The sequence below is a fragment of the Stegostoma tigrinum genome, chromosome 12, assembly GCF_030684315.1.
Source record: "Stegostoma tigrinum isolate sSteTig4 chromosome 12, sSteTig4.hap1, whole genome shotgun sequence".
Lineage (NCBI taxonomy): Eukaryota > Metazoa > Chordata > Chondrichthyes > Orectolobiformes > Stegostomatidae > Stegostoma > Stegostoma tigrinum.
This window is the reverse complement of record NC_081365.1, coordinates 48,233,024-48,258,667: the sequence shown is the minus strand read 5'-3', so window position 1 is coordinate 48,258,667 and position 25,644 is coordinate 48,233,024. Positions and strand designations below refer to the sequence as shown.

Sequence of the window (25,644 nt, the reverse complement as noted above, 5' to 3'; positions counted from 1 at the left end):
ACCAGGATTAGTCATATGTAGAAGCTGTTGGTTCCGTTAAAAGGTGAGCATTTAAATTCTCACTTAATTTTGATGGAGCCAGAGCAATTCTGTTAAATCAACATATTTTGTAGCTAGGGAGCCATTAAACATGAGGGATTACTTGTCCTGACGTGGGAAACAAAGAAAAGACTCTCAGCATTCACTTTAAATTACATTGACCAGATTACCTTTTCATAAAGCTGGCAAAGCCATTCATTGATTAAAGTAATGGTACAATGTCTGACTTCATAACATTATGCAAATAAATACATAGATATTGGGAAAAAAGAAACTCTTTAAAGAAAGATTATGAAGTAAAGATGCCAAAAGAACAAAGTCATCAGTCTCGTATGTCAACAATGTACAAGTTGTTTCAATGCCACCGACCAGATTGAGGCCATTAGTTATTGCTGGAACAAAGCCCAGCATTCATAATTTGGCTGTTTGTTTTTATTTCAATAATGCAAACTGAACAAATTGCCAAATATTTGATTTTCAGCTTTTACTAGACTCTTAGATTAGCAGTTTCTTTTCTAATGGACATTTTCAATGACTCTTTGCTTATTGTAGCAGTTTCAGCAGCATTTAAATGACTTGTCAGACTTGCCAGGAATCAATAGTTCTGTATATAGTGATTGTGAAAATATTGGATATCAAGGATACATGGGGACATCAAGGGGTGAGACTTGTACAGACTCAGAATTTTGTTACATAGAAATAGGCCATTTGGGCCATCATATCAGTGCCAGTCAAAGATCTGACTACACTAATCCATTTTCTAAAATTTGGATTATAATCCTGGAGGCTATGGGAATGCATATGAATATCAAGGCACTAAATCAGGTTTCTTTTCACCATGCTTTTAGGCAGTCAATTCTAGACAACTATAACATAGAACATAGAACATAGAACAGTACAGCACAGAACAGGCCCTTCAGCCCACAATGTTGTGCCGACCATTGATCCTCATGTATGCACCCTCAAATTTCTGTGACCATATGCATGTCCAGCAGTCTCTTAAATGACCCCAATGACCTTGCTTCCACAACTGCTGCTGGCAACGCATTCCATGCTCTCACAACTCTGTGTAAAGAACCCGCCTCTGACATCCCCTCTATACTTTCCTCCAACCAGCTTAAAACTATGACCCCTCGTGCTAGCCATTTCTGCCCTGGGAAATAGTCTCTGGCTATCAACTCTATCTATGCCTCTCATTATCCTGTATACCTCAATTAGGTCCCCTCTCCTTCTCCTTTCCTCCAATGAAAGGAGACCGAGCTCAGGCAACCTCTCTTCATAAGATAAGCCCTCCAGTCCAGGCAGCATCCTGGTAAACCTCCTCTGAACCCTCTCCAAAGCATCCACATCTTTCCTATAATAGGGTGACCAGAACTGGACACAGTATTCCAAGTGCGGTCTAACCAAAGTTTTATAGAGCTGCAACAAGATCTCACGACTCTTAAACTCAATCCCCCTGTTAATGAAAGCCAAAACACCATATGCTTTCTTAACAACCCTGTCCACTTGGGTGGCCATTTTAAGGGATCTATGTATCTGCACACCAAGATCCCTCTGTTCCTCCACACTGCCAAGAATCCTATCCTTAATCCTGTACTCAGCTTTCAAATTCGACCTTCCAAAATGCATCACCTCGCATTTATCCAGGTTGAACTCCATCTGCCACCTCTCAGCCCATCTCTGCATCCTGTCAATGTCCCGCTGCAGCCTACAACAGCCCTCTATACTGTCAACGACACCTCCAACCTTTGTGTCGTCTGCAAACTTGCTGACCCATCCTTCAATCCCCTCAACCAAGTCATTAATAAAATTTACAAACTGTAGAGGCCCAAGGACAGAGCCCTGTGGAACCCCACTCACCACTGACTTCCAGGCAGAATATTTTCCTTCTACTACCACTCGCTGTCTTCTGTTGGCCAGCCAATTCTGTATCCAGGCAGCTAAATTCCCCTGTATCCCATTCTTCCTGACCTTCTGAATGAGCCTACCATGCGGAACCTTATCAAATGCCTTACTGAAGTCCATATACACCACAGCCACAGCTCGACCCTCATCAACTTTTCTAGTCACATCCTCAAAAAACTCGATAAGGTTTGTGAGGCATGACCTACCCCTCACAAAGCCGTGTTGACTGTATTTGATCAAGCCATGCTCTTCCAGATGGTCATAAATCCTATCCCTCAGAATCCTTTCTAACACCTTGCAGATGACAGACGTGAGACTTACTGGTCTGTAATTGCCGGGGATTTCCCGATTTCCTTTCTTGAAGAGAAGAATTACATTTGCCTCTCTCCAGTCCTCAGGTACGACTCCAGTGGAGAGCGAGGATGCAAAGATCTTCACAAGTGGCGAAGCAATTGCATTTCTCGGTTCCCAAAGCAGCCGAGGACAAATCTGGTCCGGGCCTGGTGACTTGTCAATCTTAATGTTTGACAAAATTTTCAGCACATCAGCTTCCTCTGTCTCTATCCATTCCAGCATGCACACCTGCTCTTCAAAGGTTTCATTCACTACAAAGTTCGTTTCTTTCATAAAGACAGAAGCAAAAAACTCATTTAGGGCTTCCCCTACCTCCTCAGACACCACACACAAGTTCCCTATGCTATCCCTGATCGGCCCTACTCTTTCTTTGACCATTCTTTTATTCCTCACATAAGTGTAAAATGCCTTTGTGTTTTCCCTGATTCCTTCTGCCAAGCCTTTCTCGTGCCCCCTCCTGGCTCTCCTCAGACCATTTTTGAGCTCCTTCCTTGCCTGCGTGTAATCCTCTCTAGCTGAGCTTGACCCTAGCTTCCTCCACCTTATGTGAGCTACCTTCTTCCTTTTCACAAGAAGCTCCACCGCTCTTGTCATCCAAGGTTCCTTTATCTTACCCCTTCTTGCCTGTCTCAGAGGGACATATTTACTCATCACTCGCAACAACTGTTCCTTAAACAGTCTCCACATGTCTATAGTTCCCTTACCATGGAACAATTGCTCCCAGTCCATGCTTCCTAACTCATGTCTAATCACATCATAGTTTCCTCTTCCCCAATTAAATATCCTCCCATTTTGCCTAATCTTCTCCTTCTCCATAGCTATGTAGAATGTGAGGCAGTTATGGTCACTATCACCAAAATGCTGTCCCACCACAAGATCTGATACCTGCCCCGGCTCGTTTCCGAGCACCAAGTCTAGAATGGCCTCTCCCCTCGTCGGCCTGTCAACGTACTGAGTTAGGAAACCCTCCTGAACACACCTTACAAAAACAGCTCCATTCAAATCTTCTGCTCGAAGGAGGTTCCAATCAATATTAGGAAAGTTAAAGTCACCTATTACAACAACCCTACTGCGTCCACACTTTTCCAAAATCTGTCGACCTATGCTTTCTTCAATCTCCCTGCTGCTATTGGGGGACCTGTAGTAAACCCCTAACGAGGTGACTGCTCCCTTGCTGTTCCTAATTTCCACCCATACTGACTCAGTATGCAGATCTTCCTCGACAATGGAAGCTTCTGTAGCTGTGATACCCTCTCTGATTAGTAGTGCTACACCCCCTCCTCTTTCTCCCCCCTCCCTATTCTTTTTAAATGTTCTAAACCCTGGAATATCCAGCAACCATTCCTGCCCATGAGAAAACCATGTCTCTGTTATGGCCACAACATCATAGCACCAGGTACTGATCCATGCTCTAAGTTCATCACTTTTATTCCTGATACTCCTTGCATTAAAGCAAACACACTTTAACCGATCCCTTGGTTCCTTCCCACCCTTCAATTAAAAATGATTCTCCTAAAAACCTTCTTTACCTTCTACATTTTAACTTAAATCTATGCCCATAGTTACTGAACACTACTCATGGAAGTGTTCTATCCTACCCATCTACACCTTCATAATCCTATACACTTCTATCAGGTCCCCTGTCAACTTTTGCTGTTCTAAGGCAAATAACATGAGCTTATCCAATCTTTCCTCACTATCTCATTAATCCTCATGTTAATAAACCTTCCAGAAAACTCCATACAACTCACACTCAGCCAAAAATGAAAAGAGATTTCTAACTGTCATACAGCTTTGTTTATTCCAAAGGGATCTTGATTAAATGGGCCAATGGGCCAAAAAAATGGCAGATGGATTCCAATCTGGACAAATGTGATGTATTGCATTTTGATACAACAAATAAGGGTAGGGTGTATACAGATAATGGTAGGGCCTCGGTTGGTGTTGTAGAACAGTGGGACCTGGGGGTGCAGATACATAATTCTTTGAAGTTTGTGTCACATGTAGACAGGGTGGTTATAAAGGGTTTAGCACACTTGCCTTCATTGCTCAGTTCTTTGAGTGTTGGAGTTGGGAAGTCATGTTGAGATTGTACAGGGCATTGGCGAGGCCTCTTCTGGAATACTGAGTCCAGTTCTGCTCGCCTAGTTATAGGAAGGATATTATAAAGCTAGAGAAGGTTCAGAAGAGACTTGCCAGGATGTTGGTGATATGCAGGTTTGAGTTATAAAGAAAGGCTGGGACTTTTTTCACTGGGGCGTTAGGAGGTTGAGGGGTGACCTTATAGAAGTTTATAAAATAATGAGATCCATAGATAGAGTTAATGGTGGTTGTCTTTTCCCTATGTTGGGGGATTTCAAGGCTAGGGGCAATTTTTTAAAGTAAGAGAGGAGAGTTTCAAAAAAGTCATGAGGCTTTTTTTTACACAGAGGATGGCTTGTGTGTGGAATGAACTTTGAGAAAGTGGTGGGTATGGGTACAATTACAATGTTTAAACGACATTTGGATAAGTATATGAATAGGAAAGATTTGGAGAGACATGGGCCAGGAACAGGCAAGTGGGTCTAGTTTAGCTTGGGATTATGTTCGGCATGGACTGGTTAGTCCGAAGGGTCTGTTTCCGTGCTGTATGACTCTAAGACTCTAATATCTGCCTTGTGTGATTATGTTTCACTGACTCACCATCATGTTAATTAACTTCAAAGAATAAATACATGGTCTATCAAGCCATTCTGGGATCTGATTTATCCAGTATTATAATCAGTTGGGATCATAACATATAAGGAAAGAAAACAAAGAACTGAAGATGCTAGAAATCAGAAACAAAAAACAAGTTGCTAGAAAAACTCAGCAGACCTGGCAGCATCTGTGGAGAGATAGCAGAGTTAACGTTTCAGATCTAGTGACCCTACTTCAAAACTAAAAGTCATTGGACCCAAAATATTAACTCTGCTTTCTTTCCACAAATGCTGTCAAATGTGTTGAGTTTTCCCAGCAATTTTTGTTTTGTTTGGGACTACAAAACACACAAGTAATAATTGTGAATCAGTAAATGATAGGCACATCTTACCAAATTGGACCATTAATTACATATTCCACCCCTAAGGTGGCCCTCCTCTTCAATCTAACTCCATCTTGCCATTAGCCATTTCCCTAAATGACAAGTTACACAACAGATACCTGCTGAAAGACTAACACCCCTGGTATCCATGCCGTATTTAAAAGGCTATTATGCACCTAGACAAGCATGTATCACACCTTCCCAGTGCTCGTGGTGATAAAAGCATTGTGACTATATCAGCAATGGGAAAGATAATGCAGTAATTTTGCAACAGGGCCTGGAGGTCCTAATGTTGTAGACAAGTGTCCCATTCCTGGAGGGCCAGCAGAGAATTACACGGTACCAGATCTTGGTAGACTGGTCTGAGCTTGAAATCTGACTCAGTGTGGTCTCCATGGGAAGGAAGAATAGCTAGCAGTGCCATAAGTAGGTCAATGACCTTCTCTGCTCCACCAGGGTAAATGCCACTCTCTTATCTTGTATCTCACACTCACCCTATATCTGTTACTGCACCTACCTCCCATGTTCATGCTCTAGCACTATCACTATTGCCTGTAACATTTTCTCTCACTCACTCCCAATCCCTTCAAGCTTACCACGCTACTAACTCTGCACAACCTCTCCACTGCCTACTCACTCTCTCGCAAAACTTTATCACATTTCCACCAGCACTAACGGAAATTCCATTTGCATTTGGCTTATTCAATTCTTCCTTTTCTCTCATCCTAACAGAAGATGGTCCATAGTAAGGCAGAAAGGACAAGTACAGGTGGAGTATATCTGACCATTATGAGGGGAATGCTGACACTCACTGAAAAAGATCAGGATTACTCCTGCAATAATATCAAGACATCCATGTTCCTCCAACCAAGCAAATATCACTCTGTCAGCCCCACTGTCAGTTATAACCACTGGCTGTAACGTGTTCTGTCTTTTGTTTTACAGGTCCGCAGTGGGATGTCCATGATCTCTGCATGGATGGCCAGTTGCATTAGAAGCCACCTCCTTAAATGTTTTAGGGAAGAATACCAAGGACTCAGGAAGCATCAATAAGGCTGCTTCCTACACCTCCCACCAGCTCAGGTAATGACACGCCAACTGGAATGTAAGCCTTTTGGAAGGTTGAGAGCACAATCTCATGAGCAGCTTACAATGACATGTCTGTGAACAAAGGTTCCAGGCTGCTGACAATTGGGCTGTCAGAGATCAGTTACCTGTACAGTCCCAGGCAGGAGAGAGCGCATTGTGCTGCCAACCAGGGACTTCCTCCAAATGCACAGAGAGGAACAGGATTGGCAGGCAGATAAAGTAGGAGGCAATGGATCTCTTTACCCAGAAGCTTCAGGAGAGCACTTATACTATGGGGAGAGAGATAATGGGACTGCAGATGCTAGAGAATCTGAGAATAACAAAATGTGGAGCTGGATGAAGACAGTGGGCCAAGCAGCATCTTAGGAGCACAAAAGCTGACATTTCAGGCCCAGACCTTTCATGGACCCAGCTGGCTAAGCAGGCAACTATCTCTCTGCCTCTATGAACATGCTAGAGGCTGCCATGGAAAACTAGTCCATCACCCTTAAGATCTGCTGAATACATTTACCCATTGCTCTCCATCACCCCAGTAACTGATCCTCAGGACTGAAGGCATAGCAACAAGGGAAAATGGAATCTGGCATGATTTCCAGGTGCCCCTTCTTCATAAGTTAACTCGGTGATGCTAAGAGGCAAAACTTGGAGAAACCACACACAGATCCCTCAGTAGTGTCCTCTCAGAATACTCCAGAGGTGGCTGGACCCTCCATTTCTACTCAGCCAGCACCCCTGTGACCCTTAAGCTCAGGCCAAGGAGGGGCCACTTGCCTCCGGTAAGAGGACTCTCAGGACATCGAAGATAAATACCCCGGGGGGTCACCCAACCAAACCTCCAGAGTCAACAGGCTCCACTGTTGGGCAGGTTCCCTCTACTCCAGCTGCTGAATCTTTGAACAGTGATAAACCAGTGGAAGGGAGGAAAAGAAAAGAAGCCAATTGAGGGAATGTTTGTGGCACAGATGAAAATGCACTGTATATGAAGCCCACGCTTGTATAAAACTGATTTTTTTTACTACTTTCCTGTTTGTTTGACTCATGTATACCTCTGAATGTAACTTCACCATCATAATGCCAAACTTTGTGACCATACAGGATGTATCATGGATCAATGTCTGTGTTGAGAGACCCTGCTGCATCATGCAGAAGTATGTAGGTTAATGGGTTCTACTGACACCATTACTTATTTTGGTCAAGCATCCTTATTCTTTCCCTGGTTTCTATGTATAAAGGTGTTAATGTGAGTGAAATAGTCAGCAGTGTTGGGCAGAGAGGTATGCAGTAGATAGTGAGCTAATACATTAGGATTGCCAGGAATGAGGATCCCTTCAGATTTGTGTCCTGTACATTGTGTGTAATGTATTTTTCCTTTAAAAGGCCTCACAATCATTGAGCCTGGTGCCCTACTCCTTCACAGGTCAAACATTTACCCTGAATGGTATCAGACGCTGACCATTACCCACTGTGCTGGGACTGAAAGGTGCCTCCATGTACTTCAGTGAGGACGACTCCCCTAACACTTTGAGTCATGGCTACTTGCTTGTTGCATTTGCAGTATGTTTGCTGAGTAAGCTGCTAGCACATAGTGCAAGTGTTAGATTGACTTGGCATGGGACCATACAGCAAGAAGTACACCCCTTAACTGAAGACTATTGACCAATAGGTCATGCTGCCTGGCTGTGTGACTGCACTAACATGCATTGCAAGGCATCAAGGCTACAAACATCCAGGTAGATAATAAATGAATGAACACAATGAGAGCAGGGGAGTGGACCTGAGATGTGGCCTGGTCTGAGCCATGAGCTGAGTCTTTATCCATGCACATAAAATGTCCTTGCAACAGCAATTAAAATTGCATGGAACATAGAAACTGACTATAAAACATTTCTATATATATGTGAAGAGGAAACAAGATGTGAGGCATGGTTAGCAAGTTTTCAGGTGAAAACAAAATTGGTGGTGTAGTGAACAGTGAAGAAGATTATGTCAGTGCACAATGGAACCTTAATCACGTGAGCCAAAGGGCCAAGGAGTGGCATATGGAGGTTAATTTAGATAAATGTGAGGTGTTGTATTTTGATAAGTCAAACAAGGGTAGGGCTTATGCACTTAGTAGTAGGGGCCTGGGGAGACTTGTTGACCAAAGAGAGCTGGGGGTCCACTTGCATAGCATCTTGAAAGTGGAGTTGCAGGTAAACAGGGTGGTGAAGAAGGCATTTGGCCTGCTTGCCTTCAATGGGTGAAACTCTGAGTACAGGAGTTGGACAGTAACGTTGCAGCTGTGCAGGATATTGGTGGGGTGACTTTCAGAATACTGCATACAATTCTGGTTACCCTTCTATAGGAAGGATATTCTTAAACTTGAAAGGGTGCAGAAAAGATTCACAACAATGTTGTTGGGTCTGGATGGTTTCAGTTATAGGGAGCAGCTAAATTGACTGGAGCTTTTTTCCCCCAAGATTGTTGTCGTAAAGAAGGTTAAAAATCACAAGGAGCATGGATATGATGAATAGCCAAGGTCTTTTTCCTAGGATGGTGGAGTCCAAAACTAGAGGGTATAAGTTTGAGGTGAGAGGGATAAGATTTAAAAGGGCCTAAGGAGTAACATGTTCATGCAGATGGCGGTGCATGTGTGGAATGAGTTACCAGAAGCAGTAGTGGAGGTGGGTAAAATCACAACATATAAAAGGCAAATGAATGGGCAAATGAATGGGAAGGGTTAGAGTGATGTGAGCCAAATGCTGGCAAATGGGACAAGATCAAATTGGGAAGTCTGATCAGCATGGGCGAGTTGGACCAAAGGATCTGTTTCTGTACTATATGACTATATTAGTAAAGACAAATATAAGTCTTTTACAGTCAGAAGATGGAGAAATTATAGTGGGGACCAAACAAATGACAGAAGAATTGAAAATATACTTTGATTCTGTCTTCACAAAAGAGAAGCAAATAATCTTCCAGAAATGTTAGAGAACCATGGGTCAAGTGAGAGGGAGGAATTAAAGGTAATCAGTGTCAGTAAGAAAATGGTCCTGGAGAAATTAATGAACTTAAAGGTTGACAAATCACCAGGGCCTGGTAAATTACATCCCAAAGTGTAAAAGGGAGTGGCCCTGGAAATATTAGATGCATTGTTATAGAACATAGAACATTACAGCACAGTACAGGCCTTTCGGCCCTCGATGTTGTGCCGACCTGTCATACCGATCTCAAGCCCATCTAACCTACACTGTTCCATGTACGTCCACATGCTTGTCCAATGGCGACTTAAATGTACCTAAAGTTGGCGAATCTACTACCGTTGCAAGCAAAGCGTTCCATTCCCTTACTGCTCTCTGAGTAAAGAAACTACCTCTGACATCTGTCCTATATCTTTCACCCCTCAATTTAAAGCTACGCCTCCTTGTGCTCGCTCTCACCATCCTAGGAAAAAGGCTCTCCCTATCCACCCTATCTAACCCTCTGATTATTTTATATGTTTCAATTAAATAATGTTGGTTATCTTCCAGAATTCTCTAGGCTTTAGAGCAGTTCCTCCAGATTGAAGTGCTACACTTGCCCCCACACTTCCTCCCTCACCCCATCCCAGGCCCCAAGATGACTTTCCACATTAAGCAGAGGTTCACCTGCACATCTGCCAATGTGGTATACTGTATCCATTGTACCCGGTGTGGCTTCCTCTACATTGGGGAAACCAAGCGGAGGCTTGGGGACCGCTTTGCAGAACACCTCCACTCGGTTCGCAATAAACAACTGCACCTCCCAGTCGCGAACCATTCTTCAGACGACATGTCCATCATGGACCTCCTGCCCTGCCACAAGGATGCCACCCAAAGGTTGCAGGAAAAGCAACTCATATTCCGCTTGGGAACCCTGCAGCCCAATGGTATCAATGTGGACTTCACCAGCTTCAAAATCTCCCCTTGCCCCACCGCATCCCAAAACCAGCCCAGTTCGTCCTCTCCCCCCACTGCACCCCAAAACCAGTCCAACCTGTCTCTGCCTCCCTAACCTGTTCTTCCTCTCACCCATCCCTTCCTCCCACCCCAAGCCGCACCTCCATCTCCTACCTACTAACCTCATCCCACCTCCTTGACCTGTCCGTCTTCCCTGGACTGACCTATCCCCTCCCTAACTCCCCACCTATACTCTCCTCTCCACCTATCTTCTTTTCTCTCCATCTTCAGTCCGCCTCCCCCTCTCTCCCTATTTATTCCAGAACCCTCTCCCCATCCCCCTCTCTGATGAAGGGTCTAGGCCCGAAACGTCAGCTTTTGTGCTCCTGAGATCCTGCTTGGCCTGCTGTGTTCATCCAGCTTCACACTTTATTATCTTGGATTCTCCAGCATCTGCAGTTCCCATTATCTCTGCTATTAAAATTTCCTCATTATTTGAAAAGTAAAGAAAGAAATATCAGAGAATTACAAATTAGTTAGTCTAACATTTATAGTAGGGAAAATGCTAGAGTCTATTATTAAAAAAGCAATAACAGAACATTTGGATAACATTATGGGATTGAACAAAGCCAGTATGGGTTTATGAAAGGCAACTAAATTTAACAATTTTACTGGAGTCTTGAGGATGTGCCAAGAAGCATAGATAAAGAACCAGTGGATGTGATACATTTGGATTTTCAGAAGGTTTTTGATAACGTCCCTCGTAAGTGTGGGCAACTTTGAAGTATTATATATATAAATTGGCTTGGATTGAGAATTGGTTATCAGTTAGGAAACAGAAAGGGAATATTTATTTTTCCAAGTGGCATGTAGTAACTAGTAGACTACCTCAGGTGATCAGTGCTTGGGCCTCAGCTATTTACGATATATGTAACTGACCTAGCTGAGAGAACCAAATGTAACATTTCTAAAATTGCTGACAACTGAAAACTAGGTGGAATTGTGAATTATGAGGAGAAAGCATGGAGGATTCATGGTAATTTAGACAAGTTGAGTCACTGAGGAAACACAAGACAGATACAGTACAACGTGGTTAAGTGTCAAGCTATACACTTTGGTGTGAAAAATGAAAGCCAGACTATTATTCAAATGGTGCTATATGGAGAACTGTGAAGGTACAAAAGAATCTGTGTGTCTTTGTACTCCAATCAATGAACCTGAACAGGTAGGTGCAGCACCTTCACCTAGCCTGTCTCTGACTTTCCCTTCCCTTCCATATTCTAATTCTGGGGATTGATTGTCCATCAGTATCCATTATAAACTCACCAATTTACACAGTTACCTGTTCTATGCTTCCTCATCCCCAGCTTTCTGTACGTACCTCAATCCATTTTCCCTGATTCTCTGCCTCCGTTACATCTGTGCCTCTGACACATTCCCCCTTTTCTCAACCAAAAATTCTCCTCAATTTTGGTTGACAGGTCCATCAGCCACATCTGACCCATTTCCTGCATTTCTGCCTTCACTTCATGTCCTCTCTCTTGCAGAAGGAAGATAGGATTCCCTTTGCCCTTTCTTTCCACCATATCAACTCCCACATTCAGAGGCTCATCCTCCATCACTTCCATTACCTCCAGTAACATGATAGCACTAAAAACATTTTGCCATCTTCTTCCTTGTCATCATTCCACAGGAACTATTCTTTCCATGTTACCTGGAATATTCCATTGATGCTCCTAACACCTCTTTATACCTGCATGGCAAGTTCCCATGCAATGTTCCCCCACTCACATTGCCTGTTTTTGCCCTCCTTCCTCACCGTCCAACATCCAAAACACATCTTCCAGGAAAACAGCAATTTGATTACACTTCTTTCAATCTAGTCTCCTGTATTCACCGCTCATAATACAGACTCCTTTCCATTGGTAAGGCCAAACTCAGTCTGGGTGACTCCTTTGTGGAACACTTCTGCTCTGTCATAAAGAAGATCCTGATCTTCTATTTCAAAACACCATCTTGCTCCTGTTCTAACATTTCTGTCCTGGGCCTGACGTAGAGCTCCAGTGCAACCTAATGCAAGTTGGAGGAACAGCAGTTCATCTTCCATTTAGCTACTTTACAACCTTCAGGACTCAAAATCAAGTTCAATAGCTTTTGACGATAAACACTGTCATCAATTTTGATTACACCCCTTCCCCAGTGTCTTGCCCCCAGCAGAACTGATCTATTTTCCACTATTTGCATCTATAATTAACATCCATTCTATATCTATATTGTTCCTCTACTACCATTAGCAGTCCCTTGTGTTTTGCTCTAGGCACTCTCACCATCTATACCACTTGCTTCTAAGTTCCTTCTGTCAACAGCAGAAAAATCATGTTCATGTGAACCATTAACTCTGTTTCTGTATTCATTTCTCTATCAAATATATATTTGTAAACTAATCTTGTTGGAAGCTAAAGGGTAGCTTCCCTCTAATATGAAAGCATTTTCCTCTATGTGGCTTGGAGAAGCAGAGATATTCTCTGGGGCGCACAAGGTAAGTCTGAGACTTCGCTGTTTAGGGAATCATCCGTTGTTTTTCTTCAGTAGGAGACACTTGCATCAGCTCACTCCACTCTCTCCTCACAACTTCTCTTTGCTGCTATAGCCTTCTATTAGTGCCTGTGGTCAGTTCCCAGACCAGTTAATCATCACCACCTCCATAGGCCATCTGCCTCTTTCTGAAAACAACAGAATGAGGCCCGTAATTCAAAGCTGTTAACTCCTTGATGAAGATTTCCAAGGAGGATTTTCATCTGATCCTGCCCAATTTGAGGAGCTGAACAGGTAAACTGTATCCAATTTATATCCGATTGTTTATCCAAATTAAATTGTGCCTGAGCACGGTCACACTGGAGCAATTACAGACTAAAACTGGGTAGCTGATGTGGAAAAAGGAATATGAATAACAGCACAAAGCAACATAAGGATTGGATAGTGCACAGCAAAAGAGCTTTATGGAGAGAGGATAAAGATTGCAAAATGGTCGAGTGACAAGTTAGACATTAAAAACAGGATCAGAGTAGAAGGCAAATGAGAAGCCAAGGAGCAGTAAGGGGAACATATGAATCTTTAGACAGTAAAAGACCAAGTTGTTTTAGTTGCTTTCTGTGACACGATAATGGTGGAACTGTTTACCAATCAATCTTTGTCAATTAATCAACCCTACATCAAGAAATGCTGTGAGGTAAACCCCATGATGATACACTTGAACACCCATATCTAAAATCTTTATTTGTGATAACCAATAACTCTTGTAAAGCTGGCTTTGCATTTAGACTTATTTTGAGCAAATTCTTGGATGTTCAGGATCTGTGAGTGGGCTGCCTATGTTCAAATTATTAAACCAGGCTCTCACATCCTGGCAATGAGAAAACTAGGCCAGGTTTCTCAAAAGTTACTGGAGTAAAGAAGCCAGGTTTGGTCATCCAATTGCAGGGAACTGTCTCATAGATGCCAGTCCCCTGAAATCTAAACAAAACAGACAGCAGTATAAAAGCAGCTAAAGAGAAACTGCAGCATATAAGAACTAGCTTGAGACTAATTTATGATACTTATCTAGGTAGCATAAAGGAACTAGTATAAAGGCACTGGAACTGAGCCCTTTCTGAGTATTCAAAGGAACAATGCGCATCGCACATCCAGTCCTGCCATAGATTCAATGAATCCCCAACAGACTAAGCAAACATCTTAACAAGCATAACATTGGAATTTGTTGTTTTTCCTGTGGCTTCAGATTTCAGAATGTTCTTAGCTACTCAAAGGACTCGTTCCATGGAAGAACAAAGCAGTATTTACATCAGCGCTTTTCAAAGTGGCATATTATGTTGGCAGAGCTAAAAGACCCCTCAAGGTACTAACCAAGGGATACATCTGCTATGTTAAACGTGAAAAAAGAATGCCTGCCTCAGACATGTTTTGCATTCAAAACACAACCTTGCACAGGAACAGCTAAGCTAATAACACTATGGCAGAGTAACAGACAAAAAGTGAAAATTTGAATCTTCAGAAATCATTTTGGCTTAAACAGAGAGAATAGTCATAATTTTAATTCCATTTTAAACCTTACTCTGAAGGGCGTAAAAAGAGCCTCTAAACATCATCCTCTATGTGCATTAGGATAACAATCAAGCTCCATACTGAATGAAACTATGAAAGCTGTTAGGCAGGTAGACAGCAAGCAAATAGACTCAAATGTTATATAGGCCTTCATTGCAAGAGGATTTCAGTTCAAAAGAATGTTTTGTTGCATTTATACAGGGACCTGAGGAGATCAAATCTGGAGTATTGTATGAGGTGATGATCTCCCTATCTAAGAAAGGACATATTTGCAAAAGAGTGAGTGCAGCAGAGGCTTACTAGACTTCCTGGGAATGGCAGATCTGTCCTACAAGAGAGATTGGGTTGGCTGAGCCTGTATTCACAAGAATTGGGAAAAATAAGAGGGTTTCTGATTGAAAGGCTGGATACAGTAGATGCTAGAAGAATGTTTTCCCTGGTTGGACAGTCTAGAACCAGGGGACAATGTCTCAGGGGACAGGGTAGATCAATTAGGGTTGAGTTAAGGAAATATTTTTTTCAATGCTATGGGGGAGGGAGCTCTAATATTTTGACACTGCCATGCTTCAGGAACAGTGATCTATTTTAAAGCTGAATCGAGAATGTCTTGAAGGGAAAATTGAAAGTGGTGGTGTTTGAATGTATCTGCTGCCCTTGCCCTTCTGGATGGAAATGGTTATTGGTTTGCATATTGGATTAAACACTCTCTGATAGCATAAGCAATTCATTCCTCAGTAAAGTTGATAATGTTTCTGCTGAACTGCAATCTCTCTGGTCTGCACAGGCTCCATCATCCGCAGAACTGGTCCCAGTGTCTCAGGAAACCAATATTCTTTCTGCTGCATCAGATTTCTAGCCATGCATTCCGCCATTTCATCTTCTACACTAGTGAGCAGTAACAGAAAGAATCCAACACTTATTGCTTTTGAATTCCAGCTAGTGACTTCAAGACCATGTCCTTCTTTCTACCTGTACCTTTTGGTCCCAACACAGATAAAGGATTCTGGCAACTCACCCCACCCTCGCCCCTCAGGGTGTTCTGCAGGAGTTCAGTGCCATCCTTGATCTTGACAGCAGGGAGGCAATAGACATCCTGGATACATGTTGGTAGCTGAAAAAACTTCATTCTGCTCCTCTGACTATCATATTTCCTTTCACTATTGCCTTCTGGTCTGTATAATGCCCCTCTGTCCAGCTGAGTCAGCCAGGGGAGAGTTTGTAAATATGAATAAACTTACATAAATAACTGATTACATTATTTTAGTCCAAGTCCATCAGTTGATTATTGGTACTTTGAATGCAGATTTGAAAATGCAAACTAACAAACATGCTATGAAAATAATGTCTATTGCCCTAAGTACTAATTTTTATTCTAAGATGAGTGGAGAGTAAAATAATCATTGGTCTAACCTTCACCATAAATGGTTTCCTGTAGTGAAAGTGTAATATAAAATTGGCAATGACAGGATACTGAATAAATAGGAATAGCAATGGAAAATCCTTCATCACTGCACATCCAGTGTGTTAATTATGTCTCTTTTGTTTCTATGTAAAATTTAGTTGAATTGTTCGGGGGTATTTTAACAAAAAGTCTAAACTGACAAAATTACAACTATTATTGATGTGAATACTCTGGAGGTTCTTCAAACCATGTATTTCATTATGATTCTGCCAAAAGTCCTCTTAACTTTTGACTTACATTAATCTCACTCTAACACCCCATTATAAAATCATGTTAAAAGACTGACTACTTACCAAGCATCTGTTGGGTTTTTCCAATTGCCATAAATTGGATAAGATGACATCTGGATCGATAGTGAACTTTTTTTTCCTAAGAAAATAAATGAAACTAGTATATTACAAACACAGTCGAAGAACTATTGGTAACTAAACACAACTTTCATTTAACAGGTCACTCACATGCCTTACAATGAACGTTTAAGAGGTCAGAATTCACACGACATCAGGTTATAGTCCAACATGTTTATTTGAAACCACAAGCTTTCGGAGAGCTGTTCCTTCATCAGGTGAAGCGAAGAGGCACAGCATTTATAGGCAGACAGATCCAAAGGCCATACATATGGTGTGAGTAGAGCATTGATAGGCTGAATAACAAGTCTCTGTGGGCGATCAGATGTGCCAGATGGTGTGAGTAAAGTGTCAACAGCTGATTAGCAAGTGAAGGGATTGGTTTTCTTCTATTCAATTACTTAATGCTCAAAAGCAAAGTATATCATTACTTCACTTGATCATATTTTTGACTCACCAACATTCTAAAGAGTTCAAATAATCTAACTAAATTTATAACCTAATGTATCCTAGATGTTTATGAGGATTTAGCTTACCTTTTTGAACAATGGGATAGCATTCACTGGATGTTTTTTTAATTGGATTGATCCTATTGCTCAGTTCAGATTCAATCAGATTTTGGAGAGAGGTATCCAAGAATCAGATTTTTATTTTGGAAGGTAAATAATTAGATCAAGTTTTTGGTGGGTCTGTGACTCTGCCAAAGGATAAAACAACAACATCACAGCATAAAGCTTGGGAGCTGGCACAGAGTTAAAGGATTCCTGGAATCTGAATTCAATAGTGTCAGTATAAATGCGGCTTTAACAACAATTACAGTTGTTCTTTTCTTCTACTGTTGCCAATAGGTATTTATCACTTTTAAAATCAGAATCTCGTCTCCTACCTATACATATTGACCTTTGTTAACTCACACTTAAAAATAATATTTTATTGCAGTTTTACAAAAGAGGCATTTTTGTACTTAATGTAATGTCAAACCACAGAAGAAAATTAGTCTATCTCCATTTGATTTGTTTTCATGCAAGAAAAGTGAGAGATAACATGATATCAATAGGCTTAGATTTTCCAGTTAGTGTCATTATGACTGCGTAAGTAACCTATTTCAAATAACTATGTTAATACTTGCAATAAAATAGCACCTGTCATAAAATCCAGACTTTCACTTAATAGATGGAGCAAAATGTTTTCAAAGAATTTGGTGGCAAAATATATTAGACTACTAAATTTCACCTACAGTACAACTTAGTACAACATTACACTTCTCAGATACTGATCATAATTTGATTTCAACAAGTTTTTGACGACATCAGCTCCATTTTTGATGTACACTTTTCACGTTTATGCTTTGCTTTCAGCACAAATTAACATTGAATATGCATGCCTGTGGATTATTGATGTTACGCTATTGAGTCTGTATTTACTAATAAAAACAGCCGCTGCTTTAGAGGTAGTCTGAAGATCTTTGAGATGCCTGCCAATATAGTTAACTCAGCCACATTAGGGGCATTTAAACAGTCCTTGGATAAGCATATGGATAATGATGGAATAGTGTAGGGGGAGGGCTTAGATTAGTTCACAGGTCGGCGCAACATTGAAGGCCGAAGGGCCTCTTCTGCACTGTAATGTTCTATGTTCTAAATGATATAAAGTTCTATTTAAATGCATGCTATATAGTGCTCAATACACACATAAGAACTTCATAATATAAGACAGTCAAAAGTATGATTTGTGTAGGATATTTGTAATTCTTTTTGATTGTTATCTAGGAATGGGTAACAAATGCTTGCCTCACTAATGAGACAAAGTGTGGAGCTGGATGAACACGTCAGGCCAAGCAGCATCTTAGGAACACAAAAGCTGTTGTTTCGGGCCTAGACCTTTCTGATGAAATGATTTGCATTAAACAACTGCACCTCCCAGTCGCGAACCATTTCAATTCTCCCTCCCATTCTTTACACAACATGTCCATCCTGGGCCTCCTGCAGTGCCATAATGATGCCACCTGAAGTTTGCAGGAACAGCAACTCACTTTCCGCTTGTGAACCCTGCAGCCTAATGGTATCAATGTGGATTTCACAAGCTTCAAAATCTCCCCTCCCCCCATGCATCCCAAAACCAGCCCAGCTCACCCCCGCCTCCCTAACCTTTTCTTCCTCTCACCGATCAACCCTCTCCCACCTCAAGCCATACCTCCATTTCCTACCTACTAACTTCATCCCGCCTCCTTGACCTGTCCACCCTCCCCAGGCTGACGTATCCCCTCCCTACACTCTCTTCTCCATCTACCTTCTCCTCTATCCATCTTTGATCCACCTCCCCCCTCTCCCTATTTATCTCAGAACCGTCTCCCCATCCCCCTTTTCTGATGAAGGGTCTAGACCCGAAACATCAGCTTTTGTGCTCCTAAGATGTTTCTTGGCCTGCTGTGTTCATCCAGCTCCACACTTTGTTATCTCAGATTCTACAGCATCTGCAGTTCTCATTATCTCTGTTACCCATTCATAGTTCGTCTTGTGAGGTGGCAATGAGTTACCTTCTTGAACTTCTGCAGTCCACACAGTAAAGTTATGCTCACAATATTGTATGACTGTGAGTTCCAATATTTTGTTCCAGCAACAATGAACAAGTGGCAACAGACTTCCAAGTTATGTTGGTCTGCAAATTGGAGAAAAACTTCGAATTTGCACCTGCTATGCTTGTAATTGTAGGAAGAAGACTTTAAGAGTTTGGGGAACATTGTCGAGAAAGCCTTGGTAAGTTGCTGTGTTGTATCTTGTAGATAGTAGTCATTGTAGCCACTATATGCCAGTGGTGATGGAGTGCATGTTTAAATTGGTGAGAGAGGTGTAATTAATCTGAGGTAAAGGATGAAGTCATTGGGGGAGACTCTCCCTCAAAATCCTCCCTTAAAGCAGGACCTGAAACCAGCCCCCACACTCTAAATGATACCCACCTCTTCGCCCAGATGCTAAAACATGCTCACCCCTCCCCTACCCCCAACCCACAGCCCCAAAATCTGACACACACTTCACTGTTAGTTCTGACAATACCCACTTTCCCCCTGACACAACTTCCAACACTGTGCTGAACCTGCCACCTCCTGCCCGTCCAGCCTACCGTATACATTCAACCACAAAGCTGGCCCTTTTCCCACCTTGCACTCTGGCACCCTCCTTGTCAGGCACCCTATCCATTTGACATCCTACTGTCCCAACACCATAATTTCACAGAGATAACGGTGTGAAGTTGGATGTACACAGCAGGTCAAGCAACATCAGAGGACCAGGAAAGTTTGATGATTTGGGTCAAGACCCTTCTTCAGTCAAACTTTCCTGCTCCTCCGATGCGTCTTGGCCTGCTGTGTTCATGTAGCTTCGCACCGTGTTATCCCAGATTCTCCAGCATCGGCAGTTCCTACTAAACCTAATTTCACACTTATCTTACATACTTTCACTTCCAAAGGAGCTCTGAAAGTGACTGTGATGCTATACAATTAATCACAGAATTCTGCAACTGACTGCTGTGAAAGACAGGGCATCCCTTGTCTTCCCCAAATTATCTTGCATTTGGGGGGACCAGTCAGTATTAAAGTATGCTCATGCATTTCTGAAGAATCCTTATTGGAATCTTAACACAAAAAAAAATGAGCAGAGTGGCAATCTGTGTGTGATTTACACTCCTTGGAAAATCTCATCCATTTTTAAAATTCCTTCACAGGGTGAGTGTCCCTGATGAAGCCAACATTAATCGCACATCCCTTCTTGTTGATCTGAGTGGCTTGCTATGGCATTTCTGACAACAATTGAAAATCACCACATTGTCATGAGTTCAGAGTCACGTGCAGGTCAGACTGGGTCAGGATAGCAAACATCCCCCCCAAAGGTCAAAAGTGAGCCAGGTGGGTGTTTACATCAATGATATTTGACATGGTCACCATCACTGAGAATGGCTTTATGTTCCAAATTTATTAACTGATTTCAAATTTCACCAGCTGCCCTGAAGGAATTTGAACCCTTGACTCCAAATCCTTTGCCCAGGCCTTAGCAAGGACTTTGACCTGGGGCCGTCTGATGCAAGCAAGGGGACTTTTCACTTTGGGAACAAAGCTATAATTGTGTTCTTTGCTTTTTAACTGATTTTGCTTTCATAGAGAAACCTTAAATGGTGTTCAAAGTGAAACCGTTCCATTCCTCTTCAATGAAATGCCTTTCCCCTCAACACAAAAACTAACCTTGTTCTTTCTCAGAAAGTTGCATCTGCAAGAACCTGATTTTGGAACTTCTTCCTCACAGTATAACTTCAAAAAGATTGTTAAATGAAATATACATATACATTGAACACCTCTGACTGCTCATGAAAATCTTACAAGAACAAGTAGTGACTAAAACACATGGGATTTAGGAATATAATCTCAAACTGTTAATATTTCAGAATGTTTAACAAAAAACAAATCAAGGCATATCTCTTTTCAGAGATACATTTGCTTACCTGATGCTACTCTTCTTCTAGTTAATTTCATTACAACCCAGATAATCAGAACCAAGATTATCACTCCAAATAGGGATCCAACAACTGATGCTGTTATTATAAATAATATATACAATAATCATGAATGATACTGCTCATTTATCAATTAACAAACAAAACTTTCATTAGGAAAGATTATTCAAAAATTGCTTTAATAGTTTGTCCTGTATACTCAAACTAAAATTTAAAACATCATCTAAATATGTTCAAAAAATAACAAGAAGTATTACTGATGTTCTCTGTTGTTGGGTAAAATGTTAATGTCTCTATTATACACCGATCTATTATTGGGCATGTAAATGTTATTATTGAAAAACCAAAGATGATGGGTGAGGGCCCAAAATTCATGAAGTCATTAAGGTTCTAACTGTTTATGACAGAAGATAATAAAGCAAAGCTCCCTTGGTTGTAGTTGTTTATGGGATCCTTATGTCAATGCATGCGAGTGAGTTTTGAATGCACAAGACCACAGATTATATAAAGCTGCTGGGTATTCTGACGAAGAGGGTAACAGGAACAATTAGTTGGAAAGTATGGAATCTGAAACTGCCATAGATCTGAATTTATAGTTGAATATTTTCTTTTTTATCCCCCTGTTTTTCAGTTCCACAGTCAGGCACTGGTTCTTCAGGTTCTTTAAAAATGAGTATATTCAAAATGTGTTAAAACCTTTGCATATTTGCATAATTTATTACGGTTAGATATAATGGACAGTTTATCTTGCAACTGATAGTTTGATCCATAAATGTTTTGTATTAGAGGAGTCTTTTTTTAAAATAAAATGGCTTCAATTAATGCAACTTATAACCTGTTTGATCAATTAAATCAAATAATATAGCTCTTGAGTAACTTCCTGATCTAACTGCCTTAGCATTTCTGAATACAAGGATTGCAAAGACAATTCTGGTGTTTAGAATCGTGACAGTTTGAATGACAGGAAATGCATGAGAGAAAATATCTCCATCATTATTCCAAAACTCATGAATACTTGCTCAGAAGCATGTTCACCAGTGGATGCTGAGAACTTGTAAAAGGTTCTTCCCCAGATAACCTGCAGCACACTTTAGAAACAATCAGAAAGTGGGCATAATCCTGGAGAAAATCTGGGCACAGGCTTTAAATTAGAATCTAACTGAGTATAACTAACGTTTCTAGGGCAGCCAGATTTAACTTTTAAGACTACTCTAAGACCCAGACAATAATAATATCCAATAGTGTTCACTGCCAATAAATAAAACTAAGCATCAGTTTGTGAATTATATTAAAAGGAAAATAAGCCTGCAAGATATGTATAGTTGATAGCTTTACCTGAAATGTGTGTTATTATTCTTGAGCTATGGACTTCTGCATTTGACTGGTTTACCTCAAACGTCTTTACTTCGGACTCTAAAATATAGCAAGAATAACAGAAATGTAGTTCAGTTCAGATTGAAATATCTGTATAATATAGTGAGAAAATATTAACTTAAATGGGGAAAGAGAAGAATAAACTGTTCAGTCTATCTTCACACAGAAGTATTAGGTGAATCTTGTTGAGGCATCGGAGGTCTTGCTTGCTGGCTGAAGAACTGACAAGAGACTTTTGCTGCTTCTTTTCGGGAAGGCTCACTAAAACATATACTTGTCTGGGCTATCATTAGATTACAAAGAATAGAATGCTTTCATCAGCATATCATGCTTCAAGTGGTGCAAATTAAGATGGAGTCTGAGAATTTTATACCCTCAGATTATAAACTATGACACGGTGGTGATATCATGATACGTTTCTTAAAAGTCTAAGATATACTAACGGTGAGACTATAGTGAAACTATGCTCACACAACACAGACAAATCAGAAGCAAGGGATGAGGATAGATTTCAGCAGGCCATCCTCATCAACTGCTTGATGCCTAGTATCTCAATCAAACACTGAATGCCTTTGATTAAGTGACACCCTGCCTTGACCACTCATTGGTGACATGCAAGCCCGATAGATTTATTGCCATGCACATCATCTGCAATTGGGTTAATACCAGCAGCAATGGGATTAGACCCTTAAGTGATTATTAGTTGGGAATGAGGCAGAAAGTGTTCTCCTGCCTAAAAGCTAATTCTAGCCCAGGCAGAAAGGCCGCAGGGTTCAGATAGATGCATGCCCCTTGACTAAATGCTCTCCCTTCTCTAATCTCACTGCTAGAGAGACAGCAAAATATTCAACCCAAGCTGTGAGCTAAAAAAAACACCCTAATTGAAGGCTATAAGTGTAGACTTTTATATCCTGTTATTTTTTGTTCAACCACAGACTGTGGTATTTTGTTTCTTTAAGATTGTTTTCCTGTCATCAGACAATGCTATGCCATCCCTCGCCTGTTATATTGTCGCATTGTGATCAAATAAACAAAAAATACTCACTATGCCTCTTCCTTAACCAAAGTTCATGAATTCAACATTTGTCGCATAGCCAGTTTCATAGAAAAGGGAACATGTGTTGTTTGAGAATTCAGCATCAGGGAATTTTGCTGCTGTGTCTGTTCAATAATTGTTTTTCTGTCACTATGCAACAATTATGGACAGCACAAGAGCTGTGCACCCCCCCCCCCACCCCGAAATGGGTCCCGGGTCTTCAAAAAAGTCTCAAGCTACGGTATTGATGTTCCACCACATGTATACATTGTCTGCTCTTTATTGATGTGAATTATAAGTAATGATAATTCCGAATTTGTGTAACAGTTGGAAGTTATCATATTTTCTATAAAATCTAAAATTGTTTATGCTGTAATGAAATATCTATTGGCAATAACTGCCAAGATTCCCATAATTGTTAAGAAGAAAAACTCTCTCTTGGGAATAAAAAGCAACTTTTCTATCGTTGCATGGCAGTATTGAGTTGAAATTACTGAAGGCGATTGCATCTTTGGAGTTGACCATAAGACTTGAAATTCATGTTAGGAAAGTCGATGGGAGAGATTTTGCCCAATCCTCAAAATCCAGCGTGAGGATCATGATTCATGATTAAACTAGGTTTGTTCATGACATTTCAGCCAACATGGCAAAGTTGTGTTGCTTGCTCTTTTAACCTGCAATTCTTGTGCTCCCTGTGCCATGCACTGGCTGCGAAATCAGCTCTGGGCTTGTCATTGTGAGCAGCTAACAATATTAGAAGCAGCCTGTAACTCTGAAAAGGGTGATGGATTCTGACTACAAGAATTGGTGGGAGTTATTTTCAAATGTCAAGCTGCACTGGGCCACTTCACACAATTGCTGAGTACTGGGCAGCGCAAATGCTAGGATTTTCACCTAATCGTCTGGATTGGAGATGTGGAAAGGTTAAGTATCCTGCATATGTACTGGAGTTGAAGACCTCCAGATATTTATACCACAGACAGTAGGAACAAGTAATGGTGGGATTATTACCATGAGTATTGCTCTAGGAGAAAGAATAGACATAATTACCTAACATGCCATCTAAGAGAGTGAGTTCATTTGTCAAAATACATTTCCTGCAAACTGAGCCATTAACCTTATTCACAGTCAAATTAAATAAATCCCCATCAGATGCCAATTAACAATTTCTTATAAATTAATGTTCAATATTTCAATCTCTATGTTTAATCTCAGTGTCATACTCTTAGCATGGTTGCAAGCCTCTTAAGCACAACTTAGATGTAATACATTGGCAGCTATTCCCCATGACAACAACATTACTTAAAAATGCAGGACACTTAATGACCTGCTTCTGTTTTGTTTGCATGAGAAACTGGAACAAAGTGTCCGACGAAAGAATGTAATCAGAGGAGGGCAAATGTGTCTGTCCATAGAAGATACAGAACTGGCCTTCATTGAATGGGGCGCCATGGAAGCTGGCATTGAAGATAGAGAGAGGCTGGTGCTTGAACTTACACTCACAGTGACCAGTCCAGAGATTGGTATATTAGAGCTTCATAATTGAGAGGTTAAGATGATGGAGGCATCTGAATGCAGTGATATACTGAGCATAAGAGTGCAAGAATCAGAAATAGAGGAAATGATAATGTAAATCTAAGGTTACCAAAAAATGCAAAAAACTAGCATTACTGCTGATGATGAAGACCTCAATGATCCAGGATTCAGAAGAACAGTATACATCGCTAAATGCTTGAGATATTGGAAATTCTGCCAAACTGATTGTACTTGCTATAAAAGAGCATGATGGAGTCTAACAGTAATTTTGCATAAGATTTTGCGCTAAGTTTTGAGGTCCACCTTTTCTAGATGAAATCTAACCATGAGCACAAAAGGAAACATCGATGATCAAGTGTATCACAGTTCATTTTGCAGCTTCTGTAACATACACAACTTCTATCAAAAATTTAACTTCTGTAAGTGGAGCTCAAAATATTACAATTGGATGCCACTGTTTAAAGGTAGAACAGCAATACCTCACTCCATAATTAGTGAGATAAGAACATAACAAATAGGAGCGGGAGTAGGCCATTCGCCACCTCAAACCAAATCTGCCATTCAATGGGATAATGGCTCATCTTCCACTTTAATACTGTTTTCCTCTGCTACCCTATATTCCTCAATGTTTTTGATATGTAGAAATTATACTGCCTCAGTCTGGAAGATACCCAGTGACTCACCCTCCAATCAGCAGACTATTCCAAAGACTGGAGAAATTCTGTCACATCACAGTCCGAAATGTCATGTCCCTTATTCTGAAACTGTTCTAGAACTTCTCAGGTAGTGGACCATGCTTCATGCATCTAACTTGTCAATCCCTGTATGAATTTTGCATGTTTGAACCATCAGTCTTCATCACAGAATACTCCCTCCATTTCAGGAATTAGTTATACTCCCTCTATGGCAAGTATACCTTTCATTAGGGTAAGCAAATCAAA

The 25,644-nt window shown here is 41.0% G+C and overlaps 1 protein-coding gene and 1 long non-coding RNA gene across 2 annotated transcripts in view; one reads left to right on the top strand and one right to left on the bottom strand.

Moving 5' to 3' along the window:
* Positions 1-25,644, top strand: part of LOC125456798 (uncharacterized) — a 110,935-nt gene that overhangs the window by 45,900 nt on the left and 39,391 nt on the right. Inside the window, exons 2-3 of the long non-coding RNA XR_007248515.2 lie at positions 6,305-6,442; positions 18,871-19,010. This is a non-coding gene — a long non-coding RNA (uncharacterized LOC125456798). The remainder of the gene's footprint in view (positions 1-6,304; positions 6,443-18,870; positions 19,011-25,644) is intronic.
* LOC125456797 (uncharacterized) overlaps positions 1-25,644 on the bottom strand; it is a 64,949-nt gene that overhangs the window by 4,218 nt on the left and 35,087 nt on the right. The window contains exons 3-5 of the mRNA XM_048540205.2: positions 22,093-22,170; positions 20,746-20,835; positions 16,201-16,276 (exon numbers count right to left, since the gene is read on the bottom strand). Coding sequence (XP_048396162.1) covers positions 16,201-16,276; positions 20,746-20,835; positions 22,093-22,170 — 244 coding nt within the window. The remainder of the gene's footprint in view (positions 1-16,200; positions 16,277-20,745; positions 20,836-22,092; positions 22,171-25,644) is intronic.